The sequence below is a fragment of the Pseudoliparis swirei genome, chromosome 19 (genome assembly GCF_029220125.1).
Source record: "Pseudoliparis swirei isolate HS2019 ecotype Mariana Trench chromosome 19, NWPU_hadal_v1, whole genome shotgun sequence".
NCBI lineage: Eukaryota > Metazoa > Chordata > Actinopteri > Perciformes > Liparidae > Pseudoliparis > Pseudoliparis swirei.
The window spans coordinates 14,937,370-14,955,739 of NC_079406.1; the positions used below are offsets into that span (position 1 = coordinate 14,937,370).

General features: G+C 41.3%; 3 protein-coding genes and 1 pseudogene across 9 annotated transcripts in view; all 4 read left to right on the forward strand.

The window, feature by feature from the left end:
* LOC130209877 (protocadherin gamma-C5-like) overlaps positions 1-18,370 on the forward strand; it is a 202,819-nt gene that overhangs the window by 104,673 nt on the left and 79,776 nt on the right. The window contains exon 1 of one of the 7 annotated variants that reach the window (XM_056439781.1): positions 14,066-16,606. The exons of the other annotated variants lie outside the window; for them this stretch is intronic. Within the exon in view, the coding sequence (XP_056295756.1) occupies positions 14,195-16,606 (2,412 nt within the window). The 5' untranslated portion in view covers positions 14,066-14,194. Of the gene's footprint in view, positions 1-14,065; positions 16,607-18,370 lie in introns of those variants that run through there. 7 annotated transcript variants of the gene reach the window in all.
* Positions 343-5,183, forward strand: LOC130210067 (protocadherin gamma-A2-like; annotated as a pseudogene).
* Positions 5,108-7,664, forward strand: LOC130209888 (protocadherin gamma-A4-like). Its single transcript, XM_056439805.1, has one exon. The coding sequence runs from the start codon at positions 5,188-5,190 to the stop codon at positions 7,582-7,584; it is 2,397 nt and encodes a 798-aa protein (XP_056295780.1). The 5' UTR covers positions 5,108-5,187; the 3' UTR covers positions 7,585-7,664.
* LOC130210068 (protocadherin beta-16-like) lies at positions 10,777-13,926 on the forward strand. Its single transcript, XM_056440056.1, has 3 exons — positions 10,777-13,152; positions 13,651-13,686; positions 13,912-13,926. The coding sequence occupies exons 1-3, from the start codon at positions 10,777-10,779 to the stop codon at positions 13,924-13,926; spliced, it is 2,427 nt and encodes an 808-aa protein (XP_056296031.1).

The window sequence follows — 18,370 nt, forward strand, 5'->3', positions numbered from 1 at the left end:
GTTACCCCAAAAAACAAAAATTTTGGAATTAAATGAGGAGGAAAGGAAAAAATTTTTTAATTTTTTAAATTTGAAAAGATTTTTAAGGAGGACTCCCCAATTCTGAAATTAAAAGGTTGATTTTAATGACAACGGGGCCCGAAAATTAAAAATAAAAATTGTTAAGTTAAAAAATTTTTATTTTCGGGAAGGGGATGAAAACCAATTTTTATGATTTTGAGGACAAAACAAAAAAACGGGGGTGCAGGGGAATCCAAAATTCCTTAAATTAACAAGTCAATTTAATTTTCAATAGGGGGAACCACATGTTAAAGCAAATTTATCGAGTTAAATAATACTTTGATGATTTTGGGGCAGCTGGCTCACCAACTTAATGTGAATGATAACGCGCCTGTGTTTGAGAGGAGCTCATATGAGGCCTACATTGTAGAAAACAACACGCCAGGTCTCTCCATATTCACAGTGAAAGCCAGAGACGCGGACTGGAACCAGAACGCCCGTGTTTCTTACATCCTGGAGGACTCCTCTGTTAACGGAGTGCCAGTCTCCTCATATGTGTCCGTTAGTGCTGATAGTGGAGTCATACACGCAGTGCGCTCTTTTGACTACGAGCAGATCAAAGACTCCCACTTCCGTGTCAAAGCGCAGGACGGAGGCGCCCCTCCACTCAGTAGCAACGTGACTGTGAAAGTACTGATCCAGGACAGGAACGACAACCCTCCTCAGGTGCTGTACCCAGTCCAGACTGGTGGCTCTCTGGTGGCTGAACTGGTGCCTCGCTCAGCAGATGTGGGCTATCTGGTCACTAAAGTGGTGGCTGTGGATGTGGACTCTGGACAGAATGCCTGGCTCTCCTATAAACTGCAGAAAGCCACAGACAGGGCGCTGTTTGAAGTGGGCTTACAGAATGGAGAAATAAGAACTATCCGCCAAGTCACTGATAAAGATGCTGTGAAACAAAGACTGACTGTTATCGTGGAGGACAACGGGCAGCCCTCTCGTTCAGCTACAGTCATTGTTAACGTGGCGGTGGCGGACAGCTTCCCTGAAGTGCTGTCTGAGTTCACTGACTTTACACAAGACAAGGAGTACAACGACAACCTGACTTTCTACTTAGTGCTGGCTTTGGCTGTAGTTTCCTTCCTCTTCATCACGTGTCTAGTGGTGATTATCTCAGTGAAGATCTACAGGTGGAGACAGTCTCGCGTCATGTATCACTCCAACCTCCCCGTGATTCCGTATTATCCACCACGTTACTCAGACACTCTGGGGACAGGGACTCTCCAACACGTGTACAACTACGAGGTGTGCAGGACCACTGACTCCAGAAAGAGTGACTGTAAGATGGGAGGAGCCGGTAGTCAGAACGTGCTGATAATGGACCCCAGTTCTACAGGGACGATGCAGCGGATACAGAGTGAGAAGAACATCCTGGATGAACCAGACTCTCCTCTAGAGGTGAGGCAATATAGCAATAACATACGCTTTTCCGACCGAAGAAAACTATTTATTAGTCGATTGAAATAATTCACTGTGTTTATAGAATAAATGCAGCACCACAGACAGAGCTTGGAGAATATCGTAGTTGAACGTTATCTGAGCTCAGATAACCTTTCAATTTTGAAGTAACAACCAATCATGTATGTGCTTGTGTGTCTTTGGGCGTGTCCGACTGTTTTGTATACATATAGATATCTAATTTAGACAAGTTAATATATAGTTATGTGCCGTTTAATTATTTTTATATTTATAATTGTTTTTACACGAGTTTCTGTAGAATCATACAGAAAGTAACTGTTTCCAGCACATTGAATTATATATAATGATGTGTGCCCATGTGTGTGTGTGTCAGTCTTGTGCAGTTTCATTTTCTGTACTCTTAGGGACGCTGTTGGCTTGTGTTTGGTAGTTTCACTGCAGATTGCAAACGCACCTCCCAGATCATTTATATTTGTGAGAGCAAAGCCGACACAATGCACAGCGCGAGCTACCGCGAACACGGCATACACGCAAAGAAATTGGAAATATATCGATCGACATTTGTGTTGATGGTTCTTTCTTCTTAATCATCCAGTGATTGGAATACGACAACGGATTTATTTTTTCTGATTGTTGTGATCCTTTAATCGTTGAACGAAACAATGAGACGGCGAGTACTATTGTTTTTCATCATGCGGCTTTTATGTCCCGTGCTTGGGCAGGTCAGCTATTCTATTCCCGAGGAAATGTCAAAAGGCTCGTTAATTGGCAACATAGCACAAGATTTAGGTTTAGATTTAAAACGTTTGAAAACAGGAAAAGCTCGCTTGCATGTTGGAAATGGCGCTGAGTACATCGAGTTGAATAAAGAAAAGGGTCTCCTTCTCATCAAAGAGAGAATGGACAGAGAGGCATTATGCAAGCAAACGACTCCTTGTGCTTTACATTTTCAAATCATTTTGGAAAACCCCATCGAATTCTTTCGCGTGACGGTAGAAATAACAGACATAAACGACAACGCCCCAATATTTAAAATGAATAACATGCTATTTGAGATTAGCGAATCGGCTGTCAGGGGGTCCAAATTTGTATTAGAGAAAGCATTAGATTACGACGTCGGTATAAACGGGCTCAAGAGCTATTCCCTTAATCCAACAGATAATTTCGTTTTAAAGCTCAATGATAATGCCGGTGGAGAAAAGGAGGTAGAGATGATCATGGAAAAACCTCTCGATCGCGAGAAAAAAGAGCAACTGATTTTAACACTAACAGCCGTCGACGGGGGAGATCCCCAGCTGTCAGGGACAGTGCAAATTCATGTTACTGTGTTAGATGCGAATGACAATTCTCCGGTGTTTACGCAGTCAACTTATAAAGTGAATTTAATGGAAAACTCCCGGATGGGAACTTCATTGATGACTGTAACAGCCACTGATATAGATCAAGGCACGAATGGTTTCGTAACGTACTCCATTACCAGTAACACTGAGGGAATTTTGGATTTATTTGAAATACAAGGGACAAGTGGTGAAGTACGTTTGATTGGCAAAATAGATTATGAAATATCAAAACATTATCAGTTAGATGTTAAAGCAAGAGATCAAGGGGGGCTCACTGACTCGTGCAAAATACTATTTGACATTATTGATGAGAATGACAATATTCCAATAATAGATGTAATGTCAACAACACAATCTGTTCCGGAAGATTCCACATTTCAAACAGTTGTTGCCGTTATGAATGTGCATGATGCGGACTCGGATAATAACGGAGAAGTTAAATGTTTTTTGAGTGACAGTTTTACTTTTATAATTGAAAATACTTCGACTGGTTTCTATAGCATACGAACAAACAGTGATTTAGACCGAGAGATCTCTTCTGAGTATAATATAACGGTGACCTGCTCTGATGAGGGAGTCCCCTCCCTCTCCAGCAGCGTCACGCTCACCTTACAGATCTCCGATGTGAATGATAACGCGCCTGTGTTTGAGAGGAGCTCATATGAGGCCTACATTGTAGAAAACAACACGCCAGGTCTCTCTATATTCACAGTGAAAGCCAGAGACGCGGACTGGAACCAGAACGCCCGTGTTTCTTACATCCTGGAGGACTCCTCTGTTAACGGAGTGCCAGTCTCCTCATATGTGTCCGTTAGTGCTGACAGTGGAGTCATCCACGCAGTGCGCTCTTTTGACTACGAGCAGATCAAACACTTCCACTTCCGGGTCAAGCGCAGGACGGAGGCTCTCCACTCAGTAGCAACGTGACTGTGAAAGTACTGATCCAGGACAGGAACGACAACCCTCCTCAGGTGCTGTACCCAGTCCAGACTGGTGGCTCTCTGGTGGCTGAACTGGTGCCTCGCTCAGCAGATGTGGGCTATCTGGTCACTAAAGTGGTGGCTGTGGATGTGGACTCTGGACAGAATGCCTGGCTCTCCTATAAACTGCAGAAAGCCACAGACAGGGCGCTGTTTGAAGTGGGCTTACAGAATGGAGAAATAAGAACTATCCGCCAAGTCACTGATAAAGATGCTGTGAAACAAAGACTGACTGTTATCGTGGAGGACAACGGGCAGCCCTCTCGTTCAGCTACAGTCATTGTTAACGTGGCGGTGGCGGACAGCTTCCCTGAAGTGCTGTCTGAGTTCACTGACTTTACACAAGACAAGGAGTACAACGACAACCTGACTTTCTACTTAGTGCTGGCTTTGGCTGTAGTTTCCTTCCTCTTCATCACGTGTTTAGTGGTGATTATATCAGTGAAGATCTACAGGTGGAGACAGTCTCGCGTCATGTATCACTCCAATCTCCCCGTGATTCCGTATTATCCACCACGTTACTCAGACACTCTGGGGACAGGGACTCTCCAACACGTGTACAACTACGAGGTGTGCAGAACGACTGACTCCAGAAAGAGTGACTGTAAGATGGGAGGAGCCGGTAGTCAGAACGTGCTGATAATGGACCCCAGTTCGACAGGGACGATGCAGCGGATACAGAGTGAGAAGAACATCCTGGATGAACCAGACTCTCCTCTCGAGGTTAGAATGACCCTCCTTTGTTTTTTAAAAAGCTGTATGTTGAGATATGTTTCTGTTTGCTGACAGCAGAATTACAGCACCTTGGACAGAGGCATTACAACGTATCCCACTTGCGCTTTATATTTCTCTCTCTCTCCTTCTCTCTGCCTCTCTCTCTTTCTCTATCTCCCTCCCTTTTTTTCTCTCTCTCTTTCTTTATTTTGTGTCATATATATTTTTTTCGTTATCTGGGTATTATAGTTATTTGCAGTTCGGTTCATGTAGTTTTTAGATGGACGACGCTCCATTTTAGATGAATGTTTTAAAGTCACCGTATTGTAACTTTAATGCATTTAATACGTATTCTGAAACTATTTCAACTGGTATTCGTTGATGCTCTTGCAATATCACGTGCTGAACTCCATGGGCCGCTGTTGGTTCACGTGTTGGAGCTCTGGACAGGATTTAAAACAGATCCTCCCACGTTATGTCATTATTTTAAAGGGAAAAAAGGGAGAACGGACTCACAACGAGCATTGCCTTTACATGGACACGCAGAGTGGATACTCTCCTGCTTAATTCGTGAATGTGCTGGATATTATTTCATCAATTCATTTTCACATGGATATATTTGTTTCGTGAAACCGAGTGCTTCCTTTTTGTGCAGCGAACGCACGGATAGAACAATGGGACGGCAAGTGCTGTTTTTCATCCTGATCTTCTCGCTCGGCTCAGTCCTCGGTCAGGTCAGCTACTCTATTCCGGAGGAAATGGCGAAGGGTTCTGTAGTGGGCAACATCGCACGGGATTTAGGTTTGAATTTGAAAAGAATCCAGTCCGGTAAAGCCCGCATATTTACGGGCGACAGTGCGGAATACATCGAGCTGAGTAGGGAAAAAGGAGTCCTCCTCGTGAAGGAGCGAATCGACAGAGAGTCGCTCTGCAGACAGACTACGCCTTGTGCTTTGCATTTGCAGGTTATTCTAGAAAACCCCATGGAGCTTTTTCGAATAACAGTAGAGATAACCGATATCAACGATAATAGTCCCAGTTTTAAAAATGACGAGAAACGTTTTGAAATTAGCGAATCCGCAGTTACAGGATCTAAATTCGTCTTGGAAAGAGCGGTTGATGCAGACATTGGCTTAAATGGACTGAAAAATTACAGCTTGAAACCTACTGATAATTTTTTATTGAACATACAAAGTCATTCAGATGGCATTAAAAAGGTCGAAATGGTCTTGCACAAGCCGTTAGATCGAGAGAAAGGAGAACACATATCATTGTTGTTGACAGCTGTAGATGGAGGAGAATCTCAGATGTCCGGTACAGTGAAGATTTTTGTTACCGTGCTCGATGTAAACGACAATGCTCCTGTGTTCATGCAGTCGCTTTACAAGGCAGCCATGTCCGAAAATTCTCCGAAGGGAACGACATTAATAACAGTGAGTGCTTCTGATGCGGATAAAGGCACAAACGGGGACGTTTCTTATTCCGTGTCGACCACTATGGACAGCGTATCTGATATATTTACAATAAATGAACACGGTGAGGTAATATTAGTTGGTGAAGTTGACTTTGAAAAAGCTAAGTATTACCGAATTGATATCGAAGCTCAAGACAGTGGTGGTCTTTCTGACTCCAGTAAGATTATTGTTGATGTTATTGATATTAATGATAATACGCCTGTAATCCGGATACTTTCCAAATCGGATTCAATCCCAGAAGACTCTTCCCAAAATACAATTATAGTTATGTTCAGTGTCCTTGACGCAGATTCAAGTAACAATGGTCAAGTAAATTGCAGAATAAATGACAACATACCATTAACGATTACTTCTTCGAATGATTTCTACAGTTTAGTGACAGACAGTGAATTAGACCGAGAGACAGCTTCTCAGTATAATATAACGGTGGCCTGCTCTGATGAGGGAGTCCCCTCCCTCTCCAGCAGCGTCACGCTCACCTTACAGATCTCCGATGTGAATGATAACGCGCCTGTGTTTGAGAGGAGCTCATATGAGGCCTACATTATAGAAAACAACACGCCAGGTCTCTCTATATTCACAGTGAAAGCCAGAGATGCGGACTGGAAACAGAACGCCCGTGTTTCTTACATCCTGGAGGACTCCTCTGTAAACGGAGTGCCAGTCTCCTCATATGTGTCCGTTAGTGCTGATAGCGGAGTCATCCACGCAGTGCGCTCTTTTGACTACGAGCAGATCAAACACTTCCACTTCCGCGTGAAAGCGCAGGACGGAGGCTCCCCTCCACTCAGTAGCAACGTGACTGTGAAAGTACTGATCCAGGACAGGAACGACAACCCTCCTCAGGTGCTGTACCCAGTCCAGACTGGTGGCTCTCTGGTGGCTGAACTGGTGCCTCGCTCAGCAGATGTGGGCTATCTGGTGACTAAAGTGGTGGCTGTGGATGTGGACTCTGGACAGAATGCCTGGCTCTCCTATAAACTGCAGAAAGCCACAGACAGGGCGCTGTTTGAAGTTGGTTTACAGAATGGAGAAATAAGAACTATCCGCCAAGTCACTGATAAAGATGCTGTGAAACAAAGACTGACTGTTATCGTGGAGGACAACGGGCAGCCCTCTCGTTCAGCTACAGTCATTGTTAACGTGGCGGTGGCGGACAGCTTCCCTGAAGTGCTGTCTGAGTTCACTGACTTTACACAAGACAAGGAGTACAACGACAACCTGACTTTCTACTTAGTGCTGGCTTTGGCTGTAGTTTCCTTCCTCTTCATCACGTGTCTAGTGGTGATTATATCAGTGAAGATCTACAGGTGGAGACAGTCTCGCGTCATGTATCACTCCAACCTCCCTGTGATTCCGTATTATCCACCACGTTACTCAGACACTCTGGGGACAGGGACTCTCCAACACGTGTACAACTACGAGGTGTGCAGGACGACTGACTCCAGAAAGAGTGACTGTAAGATGGGAGGAGCCGGTAGTCAGAACGTGCTGATAATGGACCCCAGTTCTACAGGCACGATGCAGCGGATACAGAGTGAGAAGAACATCCTGGATGAACCAGACTCTCCTCTAGAGGTGAGGCCTTCTCCATAGCAATAACATACTATTTTAGGAGCAAAGAAAACTGTTCATTAATCGATTCAGATAGTTATTTTCAGCACCACAGAGTTTGATACATCTTCACACTATAATGCTGTTATCTGGAGCTCAGTTAGCCTGTATTTCTATAGTGTTTCTGTTATTCTTGGGTGTACATTCATGTTTGTGTACTTGTGCATGTAGTCATGTCATGTTTTTTGAGTAAAACATAATGATCAGCAAACTTGACCTTGAGTGTCATATTTATATACACATATATCCAGTAGTTTTGCTTTTATTTGTGTATTTATAATTTAGTGAAAACAAGTTTTTACAATATACGAATAATCATGCTCCAGAACAACTGTTTCCAGCATTTTTAATGATATAGCACTTTTACTTATTTCAATATGTTGCTCAACTTGGACCTCTTGGAAAGCTGCAGAATCATAAACAATGAATTTGTGCTTTCTACATTTGGCAATGTTTCATCCTAACAGCCTATTTTTATTCATAGTTTCATAAAGAAATCTGTAATTTAAGTATTTCATTGTCTTTTTACATCTGTAAGTATTTGTTTTTGGAGCAACATGCAGCAACATTCATGTGTTTGCACTTTTTAACTTTAACCATTTAAGTAGTTAATCATGTGTTGAAACTCCAGGATCACCTTGGAATATAGTAAAAGAGTATATATTCAAGCTAAAAATAAAATGTATTCCAGGTGTATTTAATCCAGATTGTTGCAACATTTTACATATCAGCTATAATTAGGGACTTGCTATCTCTGGTTAACATATACAGCATTTATAATGTGCAGATACAAGTGTTTTTGTTGGCAAAACGTATCATTTTGATAATTTGAGTAGTTGGTTGAAAATGGTATTAGAGTGCATAAAGTGTGTGACCTGTTCACACACCTGATAATCAGTGTGCATTCACTTACATTTTTTCTACCGACTTATTTCAATATCCCTTAAATTTCATATTTAAGACAATGCCTATTTCAAGTCTGCAGTTAATATTTTATTTTCAAGTGTAACTCAAGTTTACAAGATTAGCGACTAAGTACTGCACATAATGTGCACATAGGTTTTTATCAGTGAATGGATTTTATTGAGCCAACAATTTGAAAGTTGGTTTTGATTTGAATTCTGACTTTTTCAGCAGCAAGTTATAACCTTTTATAGCTCTCCAAAGGGGTGTATTTATTGATTAAGAACGGGAAGTGCTGTGTTCAGACAATAATTATTCTAAGCAGTTTTTAATCGTGTACTTCTTGATTAACTTGTCCTGCCCTTGTTTATTTTAAAAGAATATTTGATATGGGAATACATGGTGTGTTTTTACTGGTCTGGATGTTGAATCAATCTTTATTTTGCCTTCTTTACAACTATTATCAAATCATTTATCAAAACAATGGATTCAACCTATATGTTAATATAAACACCAGTGTCATGACCAGACCGCACTAGGGACTATATGGACACACCCGTTTAACAGACAAAACATTCTGCATACTCCAAAACACATATTTGCATTTTCCCTGAAGATTGATCCAGAACATCTGTGAATGTACATTTTTATTGTTTCTTTAAATTACTCTATGCTCTTTATACTTCCTTAGATCCCATGTTGGTACAGATTGGGTAGGTGAAAAGACATATAGTCTGTTAACTGATGTGGGATTGCACAAGAGTCATATTACTCAAAGCAGTGACGTCAAAGCAGTCAGCTTGGTTGTTTCCTACGTTACAACTCCATAGTTCCATTGCCTTGTACTTGATTTCTGTTCTTTGACCACTTCGCTTGTGTTTGTATAGTCAACAAGCACTCTTTTAAATAGTGAGGGAAATATTGACGCGCTAGTTTTAAAATGACCAATTGCAAACATTGAAAGATCTCTGATTTTTAGTTACTAAAGTTGTCTGCAATGACATTTTACTAGAAACATTGACTCCCATGAGATAGAACTGCTGTACTTGTTGAGGAAAAAATCATATACAAGACATCCACCAACATCTTTTTAGTGCATTTTTGTCATCATTTTCCACCTCTTGTGTGATCTGATCTGTTGTTAGTCCACAGCTGTCCTGCTACTGTATATGTACATGTCTCAGTCTAACAAAATAAGTCACTCCTGCTGAGTTCCTGCTCCAACTTTATCACAACATGTTCTTTAATGAGATGTAAAGACATCTTCAGAATGTCGACTAATAAGTAATTTTGAATGTTGACATCGACTAATAAAAAATAGTCAGTCAAGTGTTACTGAGTGTCAGTTTATATTTAAAGTGTATCCCATTGGTGGATATACATCAACTGAAAAATAAAACAGTATTATATGGTCCAGTGCATATATGGTGACTAATGACCTTGTACTGCATTACAAATTAATTCAAAATTGTTTTGTTGTATAATTTATCAGCTTGGTCCTGGTCATACCTGACTAGACTGAGAGAAAGCTCCAGCTGAAAAATAAGTTTTATGCTGCTGAGGATAGCCAATCCTGTTTCTTCGTAGTCAGTGTATTATCCGAACAGCAAAACAGGCCAATTAAATATAATATAAATAGTTTTATACGGTTTGATAAGACACCCTTTCTCAAATGTATTTGTAAAACAATAATGACGTAAACAATAATATGTGTTCTCAATTTAAAATCGACTATTAAATAATAGTAAGTGAGCCTCTATTTGGCAGATAATAATGTAACTGTTTCTGATCAACTTAACACAATTATATTATTTGTTCTAAAATTATTACACTCTGTATTGAAGAATGTAACAACTGAGCTCCCTATGTATCGACATAAATTAAAATAATTGAGTAGTTCAGTTTATTTTCAGGCATGGCTTGATTTTATTTGTATTTCCTGAAAGTCGTATATTTCTTCATATTTAACCCACAGTGTAGTTTTCTGTAATGCACGTGTTTGGACTCTCTGGGCCGCTGTCGGACAATGTAGAACTTGGCCTCATCATTTGTTCCAATAAAACAGAAAAAGAGACACCATACTGCACACAAGCTCGGATGCGGACAACGGGAGATATCTGCGCTGCGGTTCATGTATTTTTTTTAAATCAAGAAACAAGAAGATCATTTATCTTCTTTCGGATCCATTTGTAATAGAGGGACCTTAACCCTTTGGAATACATTTGTTTACGTCTACTGTATTTGATCGAGTTTAAAACGTCGGACAGAACAATGAGACGGCAAGTCCTGTTGTTTATCTCGCTGGCGTCGCTGTGCTCAGTGTTCGGGCAGGTCACCTACAACATACCCGAGGAAATGTCAAGAGGCTCTCTCGTTGGTAACATAGCGCAGGATTTAGGGTTGGAGGTGAAAAGATTGAAGGCAGGTAAAGCTCGCATTTACGGGGTCAATGCCGAATTCATCGAGCTGAATAAAGAGAGAGGAGTCCTGCTCGTGAAAGAGAGAATCGACCGAGAGGCGCTCTGTGCGCAGACAACACCTTGCGCTTTACATCTTCAAATCACGCTGGAGGACCCGATTGAATTCTTTTCCGTTACGGTCGAAATTAATGACATTAATGATAATGCACCCAGTTTCAAAAAAGATGAGATGAAATTTAGGATTAGTGAGTCGGCTGTGATTGGAGCTAAATTTGTGCTAGAAAGGGCCATGGATCTGGATGTTGGTGTGAACGGATTGCAGGGTTATTCGCTAAAACCGACAGACAATTTTCACCTGAAGCTCCAAAATCAGCAAGACGGGAGTAAAAAAGTAGAGATGGTTTTGCAAAAACATCTAGACAGAGAGGCTCAAGACCACCTTTCTTTAACTCTCACAGCTACGGATGGTGGAGATCCTCAGCTGTCGGGAACAATGCGTGTAGACATTTCCGTGCTGGACGTTAATGACAATGCCCCAGTATTTACGCAGGAAGTATATAAGGTTACTATAATAGAAACTGCTCTGAAGAGCACAATTCTGAGTACCGTTAGTGCTGTAGATGCAGATCAAGGTTCAAATGGAAAGATATCATATTCAATAACCAACACATTGGATGATGTCCCTGCTATATTTAAAATTGACGAAGAAAATGGCGTGGTAGCTTTGTCTGGGAACCTGGATTATGAAAAGGCACACCACTATGAAATACACGTCCAAGCTAGTGATGATGGAGGACTCACTGATTCGTGTAAGATTATTGTTGAAGTGACTGATACGAACGATAATCATCCATCTATTAATATTATGTCTAAAACTAATTCAATATCAGAGAACTCTAGGCAAGGAACTGTTGTAACAATATTTAACGTTGAAGATCCTGACTCTGGAGACAATGGGAAAGTTGCGTGTAACATCGAAGAAAACATGCCTTTCCTGATGAAAACAACGTCGAAAAAATTCTTCAGCCTAGTAAGCGACAGTGAATTAGACCGAGAGACAGCTTCTCAGTATAATATAACGGTGACCTGCTCTGATGAGGGAGTCCCCTCCCTCTCCAGCAGCGTCACCTTACAGATCTCTGATGTGAATGATAACGCGCCTGTGTTTGAGAGGAGCTCATATGAGGCCTATATTGTAGAAAACAACACGCCAGGTCTCTCTATATTCACAGTGAAAGCCAGAGACGCGGACTGGAACCAGAACGCCCGTGTTTCTTACATCCTGGAGGACTCCTCTGTTAACGGAGTGCCAGTCTCCTCATATGTGTCCGTTAGTGCTGATAGTGGAGTCATCCACGCAGTGCGCTCTTTTGACTACGAGCAGATCAAAGACTTCCACTTCCGGGTCAAAGCGCAGGACGGAGGCTCCCCTCCACTCAGTAGCAACGTGACTGTGAAAGTACTGATCCAGGACAGGAACGACAACCCTCCTCAGGTGCTGTACCCAGTCCAGACTGGTGGCTCTCTGGTGGCTGAACTGGTGCCTCGCTCAGCAGATGTGAGCTATCTGGTCACTAAAGTGGTGGCTGTGGATGTGGACTCTGGACAGAATGCCTGGCTCTCCTATAAACTGCAGAAAGCCACAGACAGGGCGCTGTTTGAAGTGGGCTTACAGAATGGAGAAATAAGAACTATCCGCCAAGTCACTGATAAAGATGCTGTGAAACAAAGACTGACTGTTATCGTGGAGGACAACGGGCAGCCCTCTCGTTCAGCTACAGTCATTGTTAACGTGGCGGTGGCGGACAGCTTCCCTGAAGTGCTGTCTGAGTTCACTGACTTTACACAAGACAAGGAGTACAACGACAACCTGACTTTCTACTTAGTGCTGGCTTTGGCTGTAGTTTCCTTCCTCTTCATCACGTGTTTAGTGGTGATTATATCAGTGAAGATCTACAGGTGGAGACAGTCTCACGTCATGTATCACTCCAACCTCCCTGTGATTCCGTATTATCCACCACGTTACTCAGACACTTTGGGGACAGGGACTCTCCAACACGTGTACAACTACGAGGTGTGCAGGACGACTGACTCCAGAAAGAGTGACTGTAAGATGGGAGGAGCCGGTAGTCAGAACGTGCTGATAATGGACCCCAGTTCTACAGGCACGATGCAGCGGATACAGAGTGAGAAGAACATCCTGGATGAACCAGATTCTCCTCTAGAGGTTAGAATGACCCTCCTTTGTTTTTTTTCCAAAGCTGCATGTTGAGATATGTGTCTGTTTGCTGACAGCAGAATTACAGCACCTTGGACAGAGGCATTACAACGTAAACATACAGCGCTTTATATTTCTCCCTCTCCTTTTCTCCCACTCTCTCCCTCTCTCTCTCTCTCTCTCTTTCTCTCTCTCTCTCTCTCTCTCTCTCTCTTTCTCTTCCTTTCTATCTCTTTATGTTGTGTCATGTAATAATGTTTGGTCAGTTACCATGGGTGTTATAGTTCTTTGCAGTTCAGTTCATGTGGTTTTCAGATGGACTGCGCTCTGTTTTAGATTAATGTTTTAAAGTCATTCTATTATACCTTTAATGAAAACTTAAATCGTTATATTTTGATTTTAATGCAAATTGACGTTTTTCTCATCTTAGTCAAGGCAACTGCTTTCTGAGTACTCTGAATATAAATACCTGAGACGTTTAGGTATTGAAACCATTTTTATATTCAGCACCATGGACAACGACACTTAACACTGATACCAAAAGTGAACCAACACATGCCTTGTTTTTATATATTTTCCGTTTTGGCTTTACCTATTCATATGTATAACAACAAACCTTTTCGTATTCACAGCATTCAAATATTTTACTTAATTTTTGGAACAAAATAACAGCAAATATAGAACGTGACATAAAAATCCCACATCTTCATGTGATTGTTATTCCTCTTGTTCACCGTTTATTTCCCCGTTTATTTTGCACTCCACCAGTTCTCCGTATTGTAATCTGTATTTTCAACTGAGAGGGTCGCTGTTGGCAAGCAGGTTGCGCATTAAATATATTCTATTTAGTTCCTGTCTGTGTCCTGCCCCTTCGTGTATATACAGCGGTCATAATCGGAGAAAGGCAGAATACACAGTTCGCTCTCATACGAAACGCTGCAAGGAATTGTATCACTGGATATTTATTTTTGCTTAATACAGTTGGATTGTGGACCATTTTTTGCTTTCTACCTTCACATCGACTGCTTTGGTAATGCTCTGGATTTAATTCATGGTGCAGGAAACCACTACGGAGAGAACAATGCGACGGCAAGTACTGCTGTGTGTCTCGGTGCTCGGGCTCAGCTGCGTGCTCGGGCAGGTCAGCTATTCCGTTCCCGAAGAAATGGCGAAAGGCTCCGTGGTCGGTAACATAGCGCGTGATTTAGGTTTAGATCTTAAAAGGCTGAAATCAGGTAAAGCTCGCATCTATACGGGAGGCAGCGCGGAATACATCGGGCTGAATAAAGAAAGGGGCGTCCTCTTTATCCAGGAGAGGGTAGACAGAGAGGCTTTATGTGGAGAGACGACGCCGTGTGCTTTACATTTCCAGTTGATTCTGGAAAATCCAATGGAACTGTTTCGTGTAACAGTAGAGATCACCGACACCAACGATAATATCCCCACGTTCACAAATGCAGAACAACGCTTTGAAATCAGCGAGTCCGCTGTGATCGGATCAAAATTTGTATTAGAGAAAGCGATTGATTCCGACATCGGGCTGAATGGTTTACAACAATACTCACTTGTACCTTCTGATAACTTTGTATTAAAACTCGAAAATCAGGCAGATGGCAGTAAAAAAGTCGAGATGGTTTTACAGAAGCCTCTTGATCGAGAAAAGCAGGAACGCATTTCGCTGTTATTAACTGCTTTAGATGGAGGAGAGCCGCAGATGTCGGGGACATTACGAATATTTATTACTGTATTAGATGTGAATGACAACGCACCTGCATTCGCTAAACCGCTGTATAGAGCAAAAATACAAGAAAACTCTCCCAAAGGCACCAGCGTAACGACTGTAAGTGCATCTGATAAAGACATCGGCGTTAACGGAGAAGTATCTTATCTAATATCTACCAGCAAACGTCTTTTATCTGAACTGTTTAATATCAATTCAAAAACTGGTGAAATTATCCTCGTCGGTGAAATAGATTATGAAAAGGCAAAAATGTATCAAATTGACATTGAAGTTGCAGACAGTGGTGGACTCTCTGATTCTACAAAAGTAATAGTTGATGTTGTTGATGTAAATGACAATAATCCTGATATAAATATAGTTTCTAAATCTGAGTCCATATTAGAGGACTCACCTCCAAATACTGTTATTGCTATGTTAAGTGTAAATGATCCAGACTCAGAGAATAATGGAGATGTAGAATGTAACATAGACGGTGAGATTCCTTTTAAAATACAAACTACATCAAATGGATTTTATATTTTAATTACAGAGGTCGATTTAGACCGAGAGATCTCTTCTCAGTATAATATAACAGTGACCTGCTCTGATAAGGGAGTCCCCTCCCTCTCCAGCAGCGTCACGCTCACCTTACAGATCTCCGATGTGAATGATAACGCGCCTGTGTTTGAGAGGAGCTCATATGAGGCCTACATTGTAGAAAACAACACGCCAGGTCTCTCTATATTCACAGTGAAAGCCAGAGACGCGGACTGGAACCAGAACGCCCGTGTTTCTTACATCCTGGAGGACTCCTCTGTTAACGGAGTGCCAGTCTCCTCATATGTGTCCGTTAGTGCTGATAGTGGAGTCATCCACGCAGTGCGCTCTTTTGACTACGAGCAGATCAAATACTTCCACTTCCGGGTCAAAGCGCAGGATGGAGGCTCCCCTCCACTCAGTAGCAACGTGACTGTGAAAGTACTGATCCAGGACAGGAACGACAACCCTCCTCAGGTGCTGTACCCAGTCCAGACTGGCGGCTCTCTGGTGGCTGAACTGGTGCCTCGCTCAGCAGATGTGGGCTATCTGGTCACTAAAGTGGTGGCTGTGGATGTGGACTCTGGACAGAATGCCTGGCTCTCCTATAAACTGCAGAAAGCCACAGACAGGGCGCTGTTTGAAGTGGGCTTACAGAATGGAGAAATAAGAACTATCCGCCAAGTCACTGATAAAGATGCTGTGAAACAAAGACTGACTGTTATCGTGGAGGACAACGGGCAGCCCTCTCGTTCAGCTACAGTCATTGTTAACGTGGCGGTGGCAGACAGCTTCCCTGAAGTGCTGTCTGAGTTCACTGACTTTACACAAGACAAGGAGTACAACGACAACCTGACTTTCTACTTAGTGCTGGCTTTGGCTGTTTCCTTCCTCTTCATCACGTGTCTAGTGGTGATTATATCAGTGAAGATCTACAGGTGGAGACAGTCTCGCGTCATGTATCACTCCAACCTCCCTGTGATTCCGTATTATCCACCACGTTACTCAGACACTCTGGGGACAGGGACTCTCCAACACGTGTACAACTACGAGGTGTGCAGGACGACTGACTCCAGAAAGAGTGACTGTAAGATGGGCGGAGCCGGTAGTCAGAACGTGCTGATAATGGACCCCAGTTCTACAGGCACGATGCAGCGGATACAGAGTGAGAACAACATCCTGGATGAACCAGACTCTCCTCTAGAGGTGAGGCCTTCTCCATAGCAATAACATACTATTTTAGGAGCAAAGAAAACTGTTCAGTAATTATTTTCAGCACCACAGAGTTTGGCACATCTTCATAAAATGCTGTTATCTTGAGCTCAGTTATCCTGTATTTCTATTGTGTGTCGGTTATTCTTGGATGTACACACCATTCGTGTTTGTGTACTTGTGCATATCATGTAGTTATGTTTTTTTAGTAAAATATATTGATCAGCAAAGTTGACCTTGAGTGTCATATTTATACACATTCATCCAGTAGTTTTGCCTTTCTTTATTTGTGTATTCATAAATTTCTGAAAAAAAGTTTTTACAATATACGAATAATCATGCTCCAGAGCAACTGTTTCCAGCATTTTTAATGATATAGCACCTTTAATTATTTCAATATGTTGCTCAACTTGGACCTCTTGGAAAGCTGCAGAATCATAAACAATGAATTTGTGCTTTCTACATTTGGCAATGTTTCATCCTAACAGCCTATTTTCTTTCATTGTTGCATAAAGAAATCTGTAACTTAAGTATTTTATTGTCTTTTACATCTGTAAGTAATTGTTTTTGGAGCAACATGCAGCAACATTCATGTGTTGGCTCTTTTTAACTTTAACCATTTAAGTAGTTAATCATGTGTTGAAACTCCAGGATCACCTTGGAATATAGTAAAAGAGTATATATTCAAGCTAAGAATAAAATGTATTCCAGGTGTATTTAATCCAGATTGTTGCAACATTTTACACATCAGCTATAATTAGGGACTTGCTAGCTCTGGTTAACATATAGGATATCTTACAAACAGCATTTATAATTTGCAGATACAAGTGTTTTTGTTGGCAAAATGTATCATTTTGATAATTTGAGTAGTTGGTTGAAAATGGTATTAGAGTGCATATACAGTGTGTGACCTGTTCACACACCTGATAATCAATGTGCATTCACTTACATTTTTTCTACCGACTTATTTCAATATCCCCTTAAATTTCAAATTTAAGACAATGCCTATTTCAAGTCTGCAGTTAATATTTTATTTTCAAGTGTAACTCAAGTTTACAAGATTAGCGACTATGTACTGCACATAATGTCCACAAAGGTTTTATCAGTGAATGGATTTTATTGAGCCAACAATTTGAAAGTTGGTTTTGATTTGAATCCTGACTTTTTCAGCAGCAAGTTATAACCTTTTATAGCTCTCCAAATGGGTGTATTTATTGATTGAGAACGGGAAGTGCTGTGTTCAGACAATAATTATTCTAAGCAGTTTTTAATTGTGTACTTCTTGATTAACTTGTCCTGCCCTTGTTTATTTTAAAAGAATATTTGATATGGGAATACATGGTGTGTTTTTACTGGTCTGGATGTTAAACAATCTTTATTTTGCCTTCTTTACAACTATTATCAAATCATTTGTCAAAACAATGTATAACGGATCCCCGTATATCAATCGGCGTGAGACTTTACTGCTGGTGAACTTCTTTATTTCTTTTCTTCCGTTGTATAATGATGAACCAAAACTCTTGAATTAGAACCTCCTTGTCACCACCGTAAGAGCGTTAGCCTCATACGGGTCCATTAAAACTATCAAACTTTAAATAAAATGTGCATCCGTCCGTAACATTTAGCCGTACCGTCAAGTTTGTATATTAACACAAAATAAAGGTGCGCTTCCTTTTAACATTTCAAAATAAAGGTCATATTTAGCTCAAAGCGGAAGTAGATTAAAACATATACAAAATCATGAAAACAATACAATAT